General features: G+C 42.7%; 1 protein-coding gene across 3 annotated transcripts in view; it reads right to left on the bottom strand.

Moving 5' to 3' along the window:
* Nucleotides 1–1042: 1042 nt before the first annotated feature.
* The window catches only part of znf462 (zinc finger protein 462), a 43689-nt gene continuing 23862 nt past the window's right edge, over nt 1043–20869 (bottom strand). The window contains exons 3-13 of one of the 3 annotated variants that reach the window (XM_061215873.1): nt 15486–20857; nt 14932–15069; nt 13081–13442; nt 12308–12426; nt 10677–10868; nt 9104–9353; nt 8610–8746; nt 7561–7784; nt 4337–4499; nt 3846–3969; nt 1043–3737 (exon numbers count right to left, since the gene is read on the bottom strand). In XM_061215873.1, coding sequence (XP_061071857.1) covers nt 3515–3737; nt 3846–3969; nt 4337–4499; nt 7561–7784; nt 8610–8746; nt 9104–9353; nt 10677–10868; nt 12308–12426; nt 13081–13442; nt 14932–15069; nt 15486–20857 — 7304 coding nt within the window. In that variant the 3' untranslated portion in view covers nt 1043–3514. The remainder of the gene's footprint in view (nt 3738–3845; nt 3970–4336; nt 4500–7560; nt 7785–8609; nt 8747–9103; nt 9354–10676; nt 10869–12307; nt 12427–13080; nt 13443–14931; nt 15070–15485; nt 20858–20869) is intronic. The other 2 variants (XM_061215875.1, XM_061215874.1) reach the window with 2 other exon arrangements.

The raw sequence follows: 20869 nt of genomic DNA, 5'->3' as shown, positions 1-20869 counted from the left end.
TGACTCGAAATGCAATCTCTGCAGATTAAAACAAAGACTAAAACCAAGACTAGACAGTTACTGCTTATTGATGTGTGAACGATCCATACAACACATTATTTTACTTGGCAGACGCTTTTATCCGAAGCAACGTAAAACAAGTGCATAACAAGGGTTGTTGGAACAACTACAGAAGACAGGTCAGATGAGGTACAATTCTCATAAGATATCAGAGATCCATAGCCATGAACATCAAGTCTAGTTCACACGGTAAGCATAGGCTAAATCCGTAAGGTTATGGCACATCATAAACTAATAGTGAGGCATTATTACAAGAGATGATAAAGACTTATAATTATCAAGATGAAGATACAACATGAAAGTGCTAGATTAAGATCCTTGAAAGGGCTAAAAGATCAAAATACAAGAGTTACATGAAAATGATACTACATTGGGGATAGGCCTGTAGTGGAGTAGCATTGGGAGTTAATTGCAATACAGTCTGAAGAAATGCGTCTTCAGACCACGGCTGAAAACGGGCAGTGACTGAGCAGTTTGAAGAGGAATGGGGAGTCTGTTCCCCCACTGGGGAGCTAGGCTGGAGAAGATGGCAAATAATGTTAGGTTGAATTATGTCCTGTGGGTCGGAATGGGCTGTCCTATTGGCTGCAGTGTAGGCCAGAGTCAAAACTTGGAATCTGACCCTGGCAGCAACCGGCAGCCAGTAGAGTGACCTCTAGCATTACCATACTTTTGGAGGGAATTGTATATTAGAGGTTATTATTTTTATTTTTTTCTTATATGGGACTAGCTAAAACATATGGTACTGTACATTGGCTGCAGGATGTTGCCTATAGTGTATACCATTTATTAAAACTTTAAAAATCTCTGTAAGGTGTTTCAAATTACATTGTGTCCAGTAAGTTTTAGGCCTTTTGCTTGTAAATTTGAAGTAATCTTCACAGACACAAAATCTTTCCTTTTGAATTTATTTACTCAGGTATGTTAATCCTATACAATTCATGATTGCAAGGGATGAAAAAGGCAAAAGAAAATCCCAGTCTAATGTTATCTTGTAACTTTATTAACAAGTTAAAAAAGACAAATGAATTACAATATTTACAGAATATCCAGAAATAAATGGAATAAAAGTGTAAACAACCATTCTAGGCAACATCACAATCCACCTTCAGGAATCAGTTTTTCACAGGAGAAAGGCAAAATGGAGGAGCTAAGTCAAACTATGGTGACTTCCAACAGTCTGTATAGAAGGTAAAACAACATAACAAAAACAAAAATATATACAAGTTTCCAGTGTGTTATTAATGGGAACTGCTAGCAATCAGCTGCCATTTAAAAGCTTATTTCTTTAACATTTTTCTAATTATTATTATTTTAAAAAAGGCAGGCTAGTCCTTATGAAGGAAAAGAGGTGCAAAAAAGATTTTGCCACCTTATTGCCCTCACTTTTTAAAAAAGAAAAGAGTATATGCTTCATGTTCAGATATATCGTACATTATTTTTTAAACTAACAACAAGCCAGACAACTCCAAACTTTGTCTCCCCCACCCCACCCCATTCATAAGAGAACAACATGTAAAGGAAAAGCTCAAACTATCCCTTCTGAGACACCACAGTTTCAAACACTTGACAAGTAGCTTGTTATCTGTACACGGCTGAATACAGCATGCGGAATTCCCAGAATGTACCCAGAAGCACCTGGGCTATCCTGGGCTATCCTGGGCTTGTAGCAATGGCTGATTGTTCAAGAAATAAAAACATAGCAAAGAGAGTCGGCCACATTTTCTGGAAGCTGACACTTTTGGTACCTAGAAAACAGTTATCTTTGAGTATATATTTTTCATGGCTGAATGTCATTTTTCATGTGAATTGCTTTTTTTTTTTTTTTGTTGGTCCAACTGATGTTGGAAAAAGCTATTTCAATCAAGTGCCAAAACAATTGCTATTCTTAATATCGATAAGGCTTTAGGGTATTTGAGCAGCAACCTCTAAAACATAAAACTATTATTATTTTTTATTATTTTTATTTTATTTTTTAATCAGTCTCATCAAACCAGACACGATTACTACATTTACCAATTTCTTCAGGATTACATTATAAAGGACATGGCAAGGTGTTAGTCGTAGTTAAGATTTACACCCAATTCTATTTATTATTATTTTTTGCTACAGGTTGCCAAACCACCACCCACCTTTGCCTCTGATGCACATGCTATTTCCGACAGAACTGGACAATGAAGGATCAGTTAACCCTGGTTCTGAGAAGATTCTGCTGCTCATATCAAACTGGCTTCAAACAGGAAAACCATTCACTCTGTAGGACTTTCTAAGGTCAATAAGAAAAACGTAACTGAAAGATTAACAGTATACCAGTTTCAGATGTTTTCTCCTTTTTTCATACATTTACATAATGTGAAACAAAACAGAAAGATTATTGGATAATCTGAATTTATATATTTAAAAAAACCAAAAGCATTTATGACTAAGTTTGAATCGTGCAGTTTCCCTAATAGAGAACCATGCAGTGCTTGTGTCAAATGTTATTCTATTCTGGCCTGCATGTAAATTAGAAGTTAGGCAATTTTGTTCTGAATTTAAAATGTGGAAGTGCAGGCAATTCCTAAAGGTACAAACAGCAATTTGCTGCAAATGTGGGGGCAAGATCAACTATTTTAAATGTCTAAAACGTATACATTGATATGAATATAAAAAGAAGCCACTATTCCTCAAGGAATTTCGCTATAGATTAACACAGAATCACTAAAATGTAATGTCTGTAAGTCATCATTCGGGTCAAATCACACAAAGAAGAAAGAAAATAAGAGAACTCAGTAGTCTTCAACAGCCAATCACATGGTAAATCAGTAAGGTGATAATTAACCTGTAGCAGTTGAGTGAATAAAAGACAGGAACCACTGGATGCTCATGAAATGCGATTACCTTTGGAAAAAGGTATCTAAACCTTCCATCCACATTAACTGCTACATTGGCTTAAGGTTTTCCTCAATAGTTGGAGGGTTGTGCCCCTTCTGTAGGCGGTGAAATGTACAGATTTGGAAAATTAAAAAAGCCAAATATTTAAAAAGAATTTTGCAGTAAGAGGAAAAATAAGCCTGGGTAAAGAAATCTCAGCTTTACCTAATTCACACAGAAATACACCTAAATCTGTGCATATTCACTTGCTATTGCAGCTGTACACACAGAATTTGACCTGAATGACTTCATTACAGTACCAATCACTATTGGTTACCAATATAATAGCATCTGTCCTAGGGGACCAACTCACTTTCAAGGTTCAACAAGTACATTTCTTTTTCTATTTAGGATGCAACACAGTCTCTAATTTTGAATGTGTTACATTTAAAAGTCAAACAAAGTATGAGGGTTTCCTTAAACATGTAGTTATTTCAGGGTTTTTTTTAAGTGTTTGTAAAAGCAGCCTTTTTGTCCCACACCCCACCAGCCTAATCCATGGTTTTCAAGTACAGTACAAACTGAAGCTGCAGAACTCTTCCTAAGAATCGTTTTTGGTCACAGGCATTTCCCCCTCCTCCTCTTTCAGGGCATATTCCTTTGGCAGGTCTGAGGGATATTTGCTCTCCACCTGCACAGTGTCGCCGGGGCTGTCTCCGTCTCCGTCTCCGTCCGCCATGACACCCAGCGGGCTCGTCTCCGACTGGACCGCGGCGTCCATCGTGTGGGACGAGCAGGCCTCGGCGCTCCTGCTCCCAACAGTCCTGCAGTTACAGCGAGGCGAGGGAGGAAGACAAGCGTCACCGTCCGCCGCCGCGGTGAGGAGCCGCGGAGAGAGCGGATGAATTGAGGCGGGGAGAGGGCTGACTTACATGCCGTGCCGGAGGACGTGGCGCTCCCACTCGCCGCTGTGGGTGAAGGTGCGGCCGCAGAACTCGCAGGGGAAGCGCTTCTCACTGCAGGCCGACAGACTGCTGCTCGGGGACCCGGGAACATCTGGGCAGGGGGGGGGAGGCCACACACGAGGTGAAGGAAGGCAAGGCAAAACTGAACCGCTCTTACTCACATCCTCATGACCACCAGGGGCGACATTGGCTCAGGCGGTAAGAGCAGTTGTCTGGCAGTCGGAGGGTTGCCGGTTCGATTCTGCCCTGGGTGTGTCCCTGAGCAAAACGCCCAGCCCCAAATGCTCCTGACGAGCTGGTTGGCGCCTTGCATGGCAACCAATCGTCGTGTGTGTGTGTGTGTGTGTGTGTGTGTGTGTGTGTGTGTGAATGAGTGAATGAGAAGCATCAAATGCACAGCGCTTTGGATAAAGGCACTATATAAATGGCAACCATTTACCACTAACGCCGCATTCTACCTTTCGTGTCGAATTTCTCAGCCTCCTCTTCTTCCTCCTCCTCCTCCTCGTTCTCTTCCTCCCCCTCCTCTTCCTCGGCACTGCTGAGAGTGGTCCGTTTGTCCTTCAAGGCCTCAAGCTGGTCCAGGCTGACTTGCCCGGCCAACTCGAAGTTCCGGATCACCTGAAATGGAGCACACGTACAACTGTGAGAACAGGGATTAGGATCCCAACACAGCAGTCAGGAATATGGATTCCATCCATTACTGTGCACAGGACACAGTGGTTCAGACAATAAACTATAAGTTTAGCTAAAGTACATATTACAGAGAGCATACATTTAGTTTAAAAATGAAAAATTCTTCATTGTGCCATCTGATGGTACATTATATTTCTATATTACTGGATAGTAACAAAGCATCTACAATCACTGAGTACTTTATTAGGAACACTATACTAATATTAAGTAGGGCCTCCCTTTGCTCTCAAAACAGCCTAATGTTTTTGTGGATTCCACAAGATGTTGAAAACATTCCTTTGAGATTCTGTTCCATGTTGACATGATTGCATCATGCAATTCAATTTCTGCAGATTTGTCAGCTGCACATTCAGGCTGTGAATCTCCCATTCTACAACATCCAAAAGGTGTTCTATTGGATTGTTACTGGGAGGGCCAGTGAAGAACATTGAACTCATTGTTCATAAAACCAGTTTGAGACGACTTTTGCTTTGTGACATGGTGCATTATCATGCTGAAAGTAGCCATGAGAAGATTGGTACATTGTGGCCATGAAGGGATGCACATGGTCAGCAACAATACTCAGATAGGCTGTGGCATTCAAGCGATGATTGATTGGTATTAGCAGGCTCACAGTGTGCCAAGAAAACATTCCCCACATCATCACACCACCGCTACCAGCCTGGACTGTTGACACAAGGCAGGTTGGGTCCATGGATTCATGCTGTTGGCACCAAAGTCTGACTCTATCATCTGTATGCCTCAGCAAAAATTAATCAGACCAGGCTATGTTTTTCCAGTCTTCAACTGTCCAGTTTTGGTGCCTGCTGCGGCCTCAGCTTTCTGTTCTTGGCCGACAGAAGTGGAACCCGACGTGGTCTTCTGCTGTTGTAGCCCATCCGCCTCAAGGTTCGACGTGTTGTGTATTCTGAGATGCTTTTCTGCTCGCACACAATGGAGTAGTTATCTGAGTTACTGTAGCCTTTCTGTCAGCTCAAACCAGTCTGGCCATTCTCCGTTGACCTCTCTCCATCCGCAGAACAGCCACTGGCATGTTTTTTGTTTTCTGCACCATTCTGAGTAAACTCTAGAGACCGTTGTGCGTGAAAATCCCAGGAGATCAGCAGTTACAGAAATACTCAAACCAGCCAGTCTGGCAACAACAGTTATGACGCAGTTGAAATTTCACCCCATTCTGATGGCTGATGTGAACATTAACTGAAGCTCCTGATCCGTATCTACATGATTTTATGTATTGCACTGCTACCACATGATTGGCTGATTAGATAATCGCATGAATAAGTAGGTTCCTAATAAAGTGCTAGAGTGTATTTTCTTTAAAATGGAGAAATTCTTCACTGTGCCATCAGATGATATATTATACTACTTTATTGCTGGATAGCAACAGAGAATTCTACATCTCATCAATCATCTGGCCAGTATTGATCCATCATTTCTCTTATGAGAAGACACTGACAAAACAGTGACCGCTAGATACCTCAAGACGTTCCTTCTCTGCCCCATGTTGTGACAGTGAGACAGGAATGCAGATTCTTTCCATTCTTTCCATGCAGAGAATCTAGCCCTTCCTCACACAATGCTATTCAGCATGTCATCCAGGATATCTGGTATATCTGGGATACTGCAGTTCCAAACTCACTGGTTTCCCTGCTTGTGCCACTGAACCCTTGCAGGCAGCTAATCTGAAATACCATTTAATTTTTTGCAGCATTTCAATAGCATTATTTAAATATGGGAAATGGAATTTATACAATATAGCATGTGTTCAACAAACACTGCATGTTCGTGAGAGGGCCATAGACACACACACACACACACACACACACACACACACACACACACACACAAATTCCATGCTTGATCAATGATCAAGTTCCATGCTTAATCATAGTATTAATTCAACAACCCGCAAATGTGTAGAACTGTTACTGTTACGTGTGGGTGGGGACCTTCCAAAAACACAATTCTCAAGAAAATAATGTAAGCACAACTCTGGCACAAGGGGGAAAGGGTTCAAAATATTCAATAAATTTGGAGGAAGTGTTAAAGGCACGTCTCTGCACTGGTGCAGTAACATTGTCACAATGTAATTGCCTTTTCTCATTTTGTTTCAGAAGCTATTGCAGTGCTACCAAAACAGTACCCACATGAATCAGACAGTCAGGTGACACCAAAACTAGGCCATGCTGAGCTTCTTTTCAGCTCAACATCCTTGGGATTTAAGTTGAAATGAATCCTGGTATTAAATCATATTTCTGTCATGAAATAATTCAATATAAGAATACATTCTTCTGAAATTCCATGAAGCAAGGATAAAGGAAAGACAATAGTGTAATTTTCTGGTCTAAAATAAATGTCCTCACGCATGCAGGAGAAGTTTGTAAGTCCTATTGTAATGTATATTTATTTTAAGAAAACAACAACTTTAAATGGCACACATATTCCAAGAGTACAATAACACAGCAGTATAGTGCATAGCTCCCTGTCAGATTTTATTATGGTAGCAAGAATTGTGTGGGGAGAGAGACATGAGAATGGGACCTGTGATCTATAAAATAATAAACTAGTTTATCCCACATACTGTAGAGGAAACTGTAAGGGATATAAGCAACTCGATGGGATGTCTGCTGAATGTGACTGTGCGTCTGTGTTTGTATCAGTGTTTCCCAGTGTGTGTGTGTGTGTGCATATGTGTGTGTCTGTGTGTGTGCAGTGCATGGGTCTGTGTCTGTGCATGTGCAGTGCATGTGTGTATGTGTGCATATGTCTGCTTGTGTGTGTGTGTGTGTGTGTGTGTGTGTGTGTGTGTGTGTGTCATTCTGTGCATGTGAATGTGTGTGTCGGTTTTTGCGTTTGTGAGAGTGCATGCATGACGGTGTGTGTGTCTGTGCGTGTGTCTGTCTGTTATTGTATGTGTGAGAGTGCATGTGTGTTGGTGCGTGTATGTGTGTATGTGTGCGTGTCTCTAGGGAGAGCTGGGTCTGACCTTGTGTTCGCTGCGCAGGTGGGCCTCCAGGTCTCCGTGCTGCTTGCTGTCGTAGTAGCACAGCTGGCACCGGTAGGGCTTCAGCTCGTCATGCTTGTGGATGTGCAGCTGGAGGCTCTCGTCGCTGGAGCAGGTGAAGGTGCACTTGTGGCAGCGGAACACCACGCCCTGCAGGTGGCGCGACAGCTTGGATCGGCAGACCTCCAGGGGCACGACGCGTTCCTCTGGAGAGAGCGAGGGAAGGCATTCAGTGAAGTTTCTTCTTTCTACTTCAATTTAGGTTTTAAACATAACTGTGTTCTAGTATATATTTTTTCCCAATATCTACACAAACTAGCTACATTTGTAGGAGAGATATTATCCTTCCATTGCTAATAGATTGTTGTACTTTGGTGCACCACTCCTTATTTATCTAAGGGCTCAAGGAAGCAAGTACACACGTATGCAGTGTAATCAACTTCCTTGTTTTTCATAACCACACAACTGCTGATCCGTGTTCTGAATGTGGCCCAAAATGCCCAATATGGCTCAGTATCTAACTATTATACTTTTCCCCAATCTGTTTGGAAATGCTACAGAAGCCTTTATACAGTAAGAGCACATGAACTCACATTCCGTAGTAGCACTAGCTCATGAATACTTTTATGTGTGCCAGGGAAGCCTGGCTTTTGCAGGCGCATTGTGATTCTCCTCTGAGGGTTGACAGAGGTTGAAGATTTGCACTATGCTGGTTTTGAGGTGTGCTGAGGAAAGCAGCAGTTTAATATTAGCCCCGAGGAAACAGCCACAGCGCAACCCTATCTGACGGATCAGCACATTTATTTGGGGTTACGAGAAGAGCTTCATCCTTGTTTATTTCTATAAGCTTCCTCATTGTAAAAAGTCTTGCTGTGAATCATGAATGAAATTCCTGTTCTACAGGCAGGACTAGAAGTAGTTGAAAGAGAATAATATAATCAACAAAAAAAAGTCAAGACAGCAATGAATGCATCAGCAATGCAGGCATGCAGAATGTGCGATTCCCATATGAAGAACATGGGTAGACCTACCGCGATGCAGGACAATGTGGTCAATCATATTGCTCTTGTACTTGGTGTGGTAGAGACAGAGGGGGCAGCGCAAGTCTTTGGGGCCTTCCTCTGGGGTGCTGAGGTGTCCAGCTTCCACATGCATGGTGAACGATGACCTGGCAAAGGCACACAGGGCCACAGACCTCAAGATATTGGACTAGAAAGCAAGGAAGCAGTGTGGACTTTGACCATGTTCAGTGTGGTTTGGCACAGACAAAGCCTCCTTATCTCGTTAAGGAGGACAACAGTTCAGGTCTCGGCATGGATATACATATGCTAAATCCAAAATATTTTTATGTTACAGCACACCCGCAGTGTCTGCAGGTGGTCTTTCAATCCCACCTTTGAGTCAAACGATGGCCGGATTGAACCAATAATTTAGCCACCTTCCCAAGGACTTCCCAAGTCTTGAGTGCATTCATGTTTTAACGAAAGCTTGAAAAGCTGTCCCCACGGTACTAGCGTTTCCTTACTTGTAGCATGTGAAGAAGGAACAGTCCTTGCATTTGAAGAGCTTCTTGCCGCCGTGGCGGTCTCGGTAGTGCCGGCGCAGACTCTGCATGTACCCGGAGCTGAACTCGCAGAACTCGCAGGTGAGGGTACCGTCCAGCCGAGGCTCCAGCCCGGACAGGTCCGGGGGGCTGCAGCTGGCCTGGCTCCGGGATGCCAGCTGATAGTGGCTGAGCTGCTGCTGAACATCTGGGGGCTCTAGGTACGCTGGTTCTGAGGCAAGTCGGAGAGCAGTGGGGGGGTGGGGGGGGGGGGGGGGGGGGAGAGCAAAAACACCTTTACACACTCAGCCAAGAACTGGGTCTGGAAATCTGCCAAAACCTGCCTTGACATTTTCATTCACCCTGGATTTTGAATATGAGGGGGGAAATAGTTGCTTCTCAGCCTTTTGAAGTGCTTATTTCGCTCTCCCAACACAGACTTACAGGGTATTTCAGAAAGGGCTATATATCTGGTGTGCCCTGGTTCGTCTTATGCTGTAAGGAATGGTAAGTAGTCTTCCAAGTATCACCCTCTTGTTTGTTTATGGGGCCATCAACTAGATGGGCAGAGCTTTTAAATATGCAATCTCCCAATTCACCATTTGCTTCCTGTAGCAACAAAAATATGATGATTTATGCTACGGCCATAACAATATTCTTGGTGATATACTGACCGAAAAACAAATAAACCCAGTAAGGTATTGTCTCTGTTAGCAGTCTAATATGTCATGGATCTGAGATCTGCTCTGCTCACAGACCTTCAACAGAAGAACATAAAATGTCATGAAGAACAGAAGTATGTCAGCACCTCATTAAAATACCTAGTGCATGTATCTGCAGAAAGAGATGGTGGCAATCAATTGTCTTTGACTTTTAAAAAAGAATTGCATTATGCATTTCATATTCACAGAGAGGAACTGCAGTGTAGAAGTTCAACATAATTACTTGACTTTAATATTTAATCTAAACTACCAGTCACAGTCAGGACAACATCAAGGCAGAGATGAAACGGCATGTATGACAAATTGAAAGGATACTGATACACATTACAACAAAATCTAATGGGGTCCAACTGTCAAAAAGCAATTAGACACAATGGACCCAAAAAGCTGCACTCTGTGGGGCTCCTAAATGAACAAGCAAAATCAATAAATAAATGCCCATGGAAGAAGAGAGAAAGAGTGAAATGAGAGGAAAATAAGCTATTTAAAGCTCTTGGTCATGGATTGCACCTATTCCACATCTACTCATAACTATTACGTCACACTGGATCCACCCTAACTATGAGGGCAGAAACATGTTAATGAACTTGCCGAAGCCCTTTAATTCCTCTTTGTGGGCCCTACATAGATGACATTCAGCGCTACTGTACTTCAGCAGCAGTCTTGTATTCTTCTGAACAATTATTCTTCGATAAACATTTATATTGAAAGAAGTCTACCGGCTTAAAGACTGGCCTAAGACATGTTTGCAGACAAAACCCGTGGAGTTTTTGTAGTATTATCACTATTATTATTACATTATTACTGTCGCAGAACATGTTAGAGGCACTCACCATCCAATTCAGAGATTAGGAGGGCCTGTTCACCGCCCTGGACTGACTTGTGGGGGCGGAACAGAGTCTGGGTGGCAGCACGGAGTTTGGGGAGGGTGAGGGCTTCTCCATGGACCTTCAGACAGTGCTCCTTCAACTGGCTAATGGTCATGGTGGCAAAGGAGCAGGACGAGCACTTGTATGTGCTTTCACCTGATAAACAGCATAAAAATTAAAAAAAAGACTGAAATCAGCATTACAGTTTTATTTTTACCCCTCGCCAAGGGATCTCCCAAACATCAGTGAGGATGATCTGCTTTTGAATGACAATTAAGTCCAGTGAGCTTTCAGAGGGAAAAGGGAAATTCAGTTTTTATAGGTGTAAACATTAACGTGACATATAGATTGGGAGGATAAGGTAATACTTTGGAATATCTAAAATGATGTGATAGGGAACATGATGCTGGCCGAAGATGAGAAGTCAATAATTCCAAAATTCAATAATTATCAAAAGCATAGTACATTGTTAGAAACACATTTCTACATTAATGCTTTTCCAATAACAGTACAACCGCAAACCCATATTTATCCATATTTAGGATAAAGCTAAATTCACACCGCACCCTTTATGAAAGGATAAAGCCAAACGACTGCAATCTAATCTTATTTTTGACTACAGGGCAATCCACTTGTTGAGAATAAGACAACAAATGTACACATACATTTGACATGTCATTTGATGGAATTGTGCCCACTGAAATATTGTTCACATATACACTTGGCAGGTAATAATAAAGCGCTCTAAAAATTACTTTCAGCTCAATACATCAACTATTTACAGAATGCATATTTGGTGTCATATTAATGCCAAACAATAAATAAAATGTGAATAAAAAGCATTTTAGTTCTACGTCGTCCTATATAGTCAAGACACAAGACCACAGGAATCATATGTCTCCTCTTAAACATTGCAGCTAAGAGATTCCTACTGATGCTAAAGGATGTTGGCTGCTTTAATTTTATGTCTTAAAATGTATGCAAGTAAAGCCATTGAGGCTCAGATCATCCCCCAGTCTACCCTCTTAAGTCTTCTCAGCAAGACAAAAATCGTGCAAAATAAAGACACAAAAAATTTACTTTAGAGATCTGAGCACTTCATAAAGCTGAGGCAACCGTCTTTAACCAAAGAGTGTTCAAAGAGTAAGGTTGCAATATGACAGTGAAACTAATCATTCATGTTTCCGTTCAGCAGGAGAGCAATGTTTGTTGGCCATCAGCATAACTTGAATTATTTAAATCACTTGAGGATGAAATAAGGCTCATCAGTCTAAAGTCTCATTTCCATTTAGTCTTCACTTTTTCAGCACCAGTGATGATGAGCAAGATAATCTCTACATTGTATAAGAAAGAGCTTGAAAATACATAATTTCTTATGCTAATTCTAGGGTTATATATCCTGCTAAGTTGACTGGTCAGTCCAGTTCTGGTGTAATTTAGATAAAGAAAACAAAAATGTAACCCCACACTTTCCCAGTGAAATTCTGGTGAATTCAAAGCACATAAGCAAATACACACCCTCTCTAAAATAACATCACAACAGAGAGGCTTGTTGTGGCAAATTAAGCAGAAGAGAAGTCAAAGCGCACTTTTACCTGCATGAGCTTTGTACAGGTGACTCTTGAGGCGGCTCAGGTAGGCAGACTTGAAGGAACACAGCTTGCAACGGAAAGGCTTGTGATGACCATGGTGAGACTGAACATGACGATCCAGGCTGAGGAATGATGCAGGCACAGAGTCAAGACTTGCATTCAGTTCAGCTTTCAGAAGAGAAGTTTGCGACAATAAAGCAAAACACTTCAGTGACCTTCACGCATGGCTTCACCATTACCAGGCCTGGAGGGTGACACTGCTTGCAGGACATTGTTACACACAGGAATTTAATGTAGATACAAACTCAACAAAACCAATTTATAGCGTCCCTCTGTCTCAGAGTTTGTTTTGGACTTGCAGCTCTAGAATACATTTGGGTTTTTACAATAGCCCCCTGGGTGGTACGACAGGACACCATTTTGTTTCTGGGTCAGGGCACATCCAGTACAGTCAAATCACATAAGGGAGCTCAATAGCACAATATGGCCCAGGTCTGTCGACACCGTAAAAGATAAATTATTCCATCAAAATGTCTGAAAGTCTCACTGGAGTTAACTAATAACAGCATTTTGTTATAAAGGATTGCATGTAGTCCAATAAAAGGGGAATATATTCAGATGATAATAATACAGCCCAGGTACTGACAGTAAAGAAAATTGCAATCAACTCTGAGCAGAGGCTGTAAGAAGCACCACACAAGAAATTAAACCGAAGACAACAAAGTGCATCTTCCGAGCAGACGCGCTGTACACAAACAGACGGCGGGCCTCCTTACTTGTGTCTGAAAGCAGATGAGAACTGGCAGTACTGACAGCTGTATTTGTCCTCACGAGTGAAAAGGGCCATAGCGGAGTGGCTCCTTTCGTGTGAGCGCAGGCCCTGCATGGACATGAAGACGCGGTCACACTGGCCACAGGAATGCCCCCCCACCAGCCGCTCCTTCATCTCCACCACCTCCTCAGGGCCCTTCTCCACCTCTGCTGTCTCCATGGCGACAGGAGACAGGGCGACAGAGGCCTGAGCGAGCTCCAGAGGAATGATCTCCACAGGGCCGGGTTCCACAGCGACCACATCTGCTACATCCCCATTAGCCTTGCCCTCCACTGGGAGGAGAACCGGCATTTCTGTTACTTCCTGCTGTGAGAATAGAAAAAAAAATAATAAAAAAATTAAACTATTTAGACATACGGTAATATTGTAGTTTAATCAAGACGAACCAGAAAACTAAAAAAGGATACTTGTACTTTAGCGTACAAATGGAGATGCTACATTTTACATCCATTTGATCAAAAATGTGAATTCATGCTCGGGAAATCAATTTTTGAAATGGATATGTTCAAATCCCTCAATAAAATAATTGCCCCTTGATTTTCTACAAGGCACAAAATTTGACCTTCAACCTTTGCCTGGAGTTGATTATCTGCACATGAGCTGTATTGGGGCCTCAACCAACCAACTCAAGAACAACCTCCTTGCTCTGTCTTAGGAGGAAATGCATCAAATACCCTCAGCACAAAGTGAGCCCCATGCTGCTCCGTGACAACAAACCCGCTTTTTATGGTTTAAAAGAAACTTGACATTTCTGAAAAAGTGCCTGACCCTGCACTTGATAGGACCGTAAATAAGATATAACGGCTTTCAAAGAAATCACCAGCCTTGCATCGTCGGTCCTAATGGTAGATGGCAATTCATTCCAAAGTTTTTTGGAGGCTCTACAGAACTGATAAAAAAAATACAATCATTAAACTTAATCTTGAATTATATCACACACATGCATGCACACACACACACTTAAATTGTAGCAGGGAAAACCAATTATCTTGCCTAGACGTAACATAATTTATCGAAACGCTTATATGCAGAGTTGATGCAGTATTCCACAGCGATTCTCAGAGTATTTGTAGTCTACTCTGGCTTGTCTCAAGAAGAACCACTGCCTTTATAAAGAAGCCTCAAGATTGCCATCTAATGTATTGAAATGTCTGGCTTGGCCTACAGAAACAGCCCTTCACATTTGGCTTCCGTTTCAGCTGAGACACTAAATCCTTTGGCTCGCTCCTCCCTGCCAGGTCCCTGGCACCCTCGCTGGAATACTAATGTTGAAAGTGTTACCCACTGCCCTCTCAAAGCTGCGCTTTCTTCTGCCCTTGCAATAGGACCGCCACAATTTGCCCCAGAGAAGTTAAAAGACCGTCTAACCAGGGCCTCTGTTACAATAAACAAACTGGGAAATAGAACACCAGCCCATTATGAAGGCCTCTTCAGAGACAGGTTTTTCTAACAGCTACTGCAGAACTCAACTGTCAAGACATAACCAATGTGGAAGGGATTTATTTATTTATTTATTTGCATAAAAGGCCCACGGTTATTCCAATTATTTGAACAAATTATTGATTGAATGATTCATTACAATTATGATAATAATAATAAACACTACTAATAACAATAATATTATTATCACGTTTAGGCACAGTGTGCCCAATTTGTTTTCCAGCAGACACAATCAAAAAGGCATTGGAACTCGCAATATCCTCTCTGAGCACTATGCACAATTTGTGCACAATTTGAAGCTTGATTTGAACGCTCATCTCCTTCACAGCTCATGACAGCACAATGGTTGGCTTACCTTCACATGTCCTGCCTTGACCTCTCCATACTGGACGTGTTTCCGCAGATGATTACATATTGCTCTCAAAGTTGGGTGGACCTCCACACAAAAATTACACCTATAGCCAATAGGGGTTTTATCCGCATGGTTTTCTACCTGAAATGGAAGAACACAAATGGTATGACAGGTTGGTGGCCCATGAAATACATATAAAATGAAATACAATTCCATATGAAAAAAAAAATACTTTGAGAATTTGCAAGGGGATGTCATTGACACAGCAATATTTTTTCACGGCATCATATACTTTTCACGCGTAAAAACATGTTCACGCTTTTTTCTTCGTTTTTTTAAATATAAATAAAACTAAACCCAAGAATGATGGATGGAAGCTACTGAGGAAAGGCTAGGGATCACATTTTCTTCTAACTAAACACAACTAACAATTGATACCACCTTTCTAATGGGTCACACATGGATGCTGCTACATATTTTTCAAAGGTTTGACACTACTGCTACTGCCAGTTTCTGCTAGAGAACAAATATGAAGCAATTCACTGAAATTCACCCACCTTCTCGGGCTTGCTATCTGGCAGCTCATTTCCCTTTTGTTTGCTCAGGAGCTGTTTTCGCCTCTCCTGACGCATTGCCCGCTTCTGGAAATCCTCGTTGTGGTTAATGAGGTGGGTACTGAGATCCGGTAGGCCCAGGAACTTGAAGTCACAGTGAGCACACTGGTAGTAGTCAATGTCATCCTGCATAGGACTCACAAGAGTACTGAAGTCCCGCTTCAGGTCCTTGCTGTGGTAGTCGGTGTAGTGCATACAGAGCAATTCTATGGTGTTGAAGGACAGCTTGAAGCACTTCAAACATTTGAATGGCAGTCTCTCTCCATCCTTCTCCTGCTCTACTTCCAACTGATCTTCTGACAGTTTCTTCTCCTCAGCAGCGATTTGGTTTTCAGGCTCCTTGGCATAGACCACTGTGAAGTATCGCCCCATCTTGCTGGAATTCTGCCTCTTGGGAAAGACTCCTGGATGACGTTTGATGTAATGCGAGACGATGCTCTTCTTGCTGAAAGCTTGGAAGGAGCAGAGAGAGCACTTTCTCCTTTCTACAGCCAGTCTCAGCTCCTCACTCAATTCTGGTCCTTCCACCTGAGAAGACACAGGTACTACCACCTTGTTTGGCTTATCACTAATGGATTTAGAAGCTGCCAAACAGTGAGTGTAGTAAGCATCAATATCATGACGCTTTTGGTAGTGGGCTGCCAGACCTTTGCGAATAGGATTTGTATAAGAACACAGAGCACACTTGAAAACATTGTTCTTACCCTCAGGTTGAGCTCTGACATTGTTGTGCTTGATGCGGTAATGGCGAGCTATGCCTTTTCTGGTGGAGCAGAAGTACTTGCAAAGCTGACACCTAAACACAGAGTGCTTTGCTCCTTTGTCAACAGGAAACTGTGAGAGGGCTAGCTGAAAGTCAGTCAAGTCTTGCGTTTCTGCCACACTTGCGCCACTGCATTCAGCAATTGCATCATCTTTATTGGCAGCAAATGTGAGAGGGGTTTTGAACATGTCCGACGCCGGCTGATTGTGGTAATTTTCATAGTGAATTCTCAGCTTCTCTAAGGTTCCGTGACTATATGGACACATTTTGCATCGGTAGGCACCATAACCCTGTCTTTGTGATTTGGACTTGTCATCGCCTTCACTGCCGTCCTTAAGTTGCTCAATGTCATCTGCAAAATCCTCTGCAGTGACTTTGACGAGTGGATGCCTCTTCTGGTAATGAGTGAGAACCCCATGGATTCGCGAGTTCACATAAGGACAATGCCGACACTTGTAAACTGAGCTAGGGTTGATGTCAGCTTCTTGTGCAAAGTCAGCAGCTTTGACTTTCATCCCTGGATGTTTCTTGCCATAGTGGGTCAAGAGCCCATGAAGGCTGTTGTATTCAGACAGACAAACAGTACACTGGTAGGTGTTGTTTGAAATTGAGGTGCTAGCAAAGGAGAGATGTGGAGGGCCCATTTCTTCAGATGGTCTTCGTGCATCATACGATTCCTCGTCATGCTCAGTATGATGACTATTGAGTGTACTGGACAGAGTGAAATGTCCTTTAGAAACCATGGTTCTTGATTTGTTTGACGAACGGTTGCCTTTGATTATGTCCAATAGCACAGACTCATCCCCTTTGATAGCCCAAGGATGTACAGCTTGATAGTGGTTAGTGATATCCCAAATGGAGCAAGCCTCAAAGGCACAGTCTCTGCATTGGTAATGCTTGGTGTCTGAATTTCCCGCTTGCTTGGAAGAGGCATCTGGACCAGCCCACAACTTACTGGCCATGTAGGTGTAGTCAACATTGTGCTCAGGGTGACGTCTTTGGTAATGCATGAGTAGTCCATTTGGTTCTGCATGCGAATAGATGCACCACTCACAGTGATACCCAGCCTCAAGGATGCCATCTTGATAAGCCCAGTGCAAGATGGTCATAGCAGTGGCCTTCACGGTGGGATGATCCTTCTTCAGGTGCTTCTTCAAAGCATAGACATATGGAGATGAATAAGAGCAATGCCTGCACTTCAAGGACCGAAGGGCCCTCGTCTTATCAATCTCAGACGCAGTGGCATTGACCGACATGCTGCCAGACTGAATCATTTGGGCCCGCTCTCGTTGGCTACGTACGACAGCGGTGTGTCTGCGGACCAGATCAGCGTTCGCCTTCACGTCCCTGTGTTTCTTCTGGTAATGTATCAGCACTCCTTTCACAGTGCGATTACCGTAGTCACAGTGCTGACAAAAGAACAGCATCTCAGCTTCCCCCTTTTCCCCACCAATCCTCGGGTGGGAAGTACTTGAAGCGTCTAGTCCATTGTTGCTGAACTGTTTCAAAAACTGCTTCGGTGGTGCAATCTGTAGCTCATCCATTAGTTTCATCAATCCAGGTGTAGGAGGGGCGTGTTTGATGTATTTTGCAGTCACCTTTATTTCCGGATGTCTCTTTTGGTAATGGACAAGTACACCAACTACAGAGCGGTTGCTGTAGACACAATGTTTGCAGTAGTAGATCTCTGCATCTGCTCCCAAAGGATTGACATTAGATGTCTTTGGAGCAGTGGGTGTGTTCACGTTGTAGGTAGTGTTACCTGAAGTCTGAGACCTATCAACAGAGATTACCCTCATGGTTTTCTGAATGCGGAAATATGAAGCTTTCTGCTCAGGGTGCTTTTTCTGGTAATGAACCAGAACGGAGTGCATGTTGGGGCTGGCAAAAGAACAGATGTCACAGTCATAGACTACAACATTGTTAACGGTGGTTTCTTTGCCAGCTTCGGATTCTATGCTCGACTCTTGTGTCTTGGAGTGCGTTTTGTGAATTGGACTTGAATGAGCTGATGACCTGGGTACAGGGGTGGAAGCTGAAAATGTTTTAGGTCCAGAGTTTAAAATCTCTCTTAATGTTTGGGACTCTGCACCCTTTTGAGGCTGTTCAACCACATAACTGGAGAAGATCATGGCATTGTTTATTTTCACGGTAGGATGCATTCTTTGGTAATGTGGCATCAAGCTCCGCACATTTGGACTGGTATAGGAGCAGAAACGGCACCTGTAAACCAAATCAGGTTGATTGAAGTTGAGCGCATTAATGGCTTCTGGGTGATGTTCCATGTAGTGCTGATTCAAGTCATCAAAAGTGTTGCATTCAATATAACACTCCAAGCAACGGAAGACAGCGCTCTGATCTTCTGGATCCAAGATGTATCTAAAGCTGAACTTGATATATGGGTGCATTCTCTGATAATGTGTGCTTACACTGCGTGCCGACTTATTCTGGTATTCACAATGTTTACAGTAAAAAAGTGTCCCAGGTTCCTCACTGTAATCAAGGTTCTCCTGAAAAGCATCTCTGCTGTCTTGGCTACCTCTATCATGGAGATCTTTGGGCTCAACAGGGGCACCATAATCGTTTTCATTGTCTTCATCATCTGAGATACTTAGCTGGATGGGCAGGTTCCTTGTGCTAAATTTTGACTGAAGGCTGTGCTTCTTCTTTCTACTGGTGCCTCCCTCTGATTCTCTCAAAGGTAAATGCTGTCTGTCAAATGCTTCTGCATCATCATCATCTTCATCCATGAAAATTTCAATATTATCATCATCTTCTTCTTCATCATCATCCATCTCTTCCAGGTTGATTATTGTATCCTCCTGCTGCTTGCTTTGGCTGATTTTACTCTGTAGATTATTGGCAATTTCATCGATTCTGGTTCTTTTCTTTACTGGAGACAGGTCCAAAGGTAAGTCATTGATGGACTTTCTTGCAGTTTTGTTGATCAAGTGCTTCTTGGATGAAAATCCAAGAATTGATGTCTGGGTTTTCTTAACATAATTCAGAGAATTATATGTTTCGGATTCAGAATCTTGCTGTTCATTTGAACCCTCATGAGTAGTGGCTTGCATGTCATCACAGTAAGAATGCTTGTGTTGTTGGTGGACACGCAGGCCTTTAAGTGTTGTTGTTGAAAAGCTGCAAATTGTACATCGGTGCGGATTCTGTTGTGTTATTTCACTTACTGGGGTGGATTTTCTCCCATTGACCTTGGAGCCATTATTTCCTCCATTTACTGGACCCTCAACACGAACACTTGGGCTTTCATTTTGGAAATCAGTAGCATCCCACTCTGAGGACGACCCCACGTGACACTGCTTGTGTGTGCCTAACTTTAGGAGACTGGTACAGATGAAAGGACATTCATTACATTTATATACAGTGGTCTTGCCAGACAAGTGGATGTTTTCAATATGACGAGAGATGCTCCGTCGGTGCATGGTAAGGAAGGAGCAAAAAGGGCACTGGAACCTATTCATGTACCTCCTGAACGGTATCCCTTTTGTCTCCAGCATTTTATTATCTTCTTCAGACAATAGCTGTTTAACAGAACCTTCTGTTGAGTTTGGGTCATTTGGATCACCTTCATCTCCCAATTCATCATCTGAGCTGCTTCCAGAATCATTGAGGATGATGTCTTCATCTATAGCAGTGTTAGACACATCTGACATGGCAAAAGTTGACCTTTCAGACAAAATAGAGGAGCCTGTACTGTTTGGAACCTTGGACTTAATCTGTGCATACTCATACGCTGAAATCTTGCTTGTTTGCCCAGATGTGGATGTGAGCATCGTATTTCCAGAGGATCCTTTAACATTGGAGGCGTTAGCTGCGGAACCTTCACTGCCACTCAAGTTATTAGGCATTAAATTGGAGTTTGGTGTTCTCGGCGAAGCAGGTGAGTGAGGTTTAGAGGAGCCCACACTCCCTTCTCCTTCATGTGGCTCCTGGATAGAGGAAAAGATCTTCACCATGCTGCGGTGCTTCTTCATCATGTGATCACACCAGCGTTCTCGTCGAAGGGTCTGGTAGCCACACCACTCACAGGAGAAGTTTCCCCTGGATTTGGTCAGAGGTTTAACCATGGATTCCAAGATACTACGCTCTACTACCTCCTCAGATAGATCGCTGCAAGATTCCTCAGAGAATAGGGCATTTGAGCTAGATTCTGTGACAGCCTCCGATGGGGACCCTGGGGAGTCTAGCAAGTGGCCCTTGTGATACATTTTTTGGTGTTTTATGATCCTGGCTCTACGGGGAGATTTGTATGTGCAATACTGACAGGAGAACACCTTCCCAAAATCTTGAATGAGGACATTGAAGTTGGATGCCTGGGAAGTAGGGGAAGTGCTTTCACTTAGTGTAGCACCTTCCATGATACCATGAACTTTCTTTGTGTGTTCGCTGAGAAGGGATTTCGATCTGAAGTAGCGGATACAGAACTTGCACTGGAAAAACTGGTTTGCAGGATTTGCAGACTGGTTGACTGTTTGCTTGTGAGTCATTTGGCTAGAACTGGAAAACTGTCCAGAGTCAATGGAATGAGGGCCTAAAAACAAAG

This window comes from Conger conger, chromosome 12 (genome assembly GCF_963514075.1).
Source record: "Conger conger chromosome 12, fConCon1.1, whole genome shotgun sequence".
In the NCBI taxonomy this organism is placed as follows: Eukaryota; Metazoa; Chordata; class Actinopteri; order Anguilliformes; family Congridae; genus Conger; species Conger conger.
This window is presented reverse-complemented; position numbering and strand designations above follow the sequence as displayed.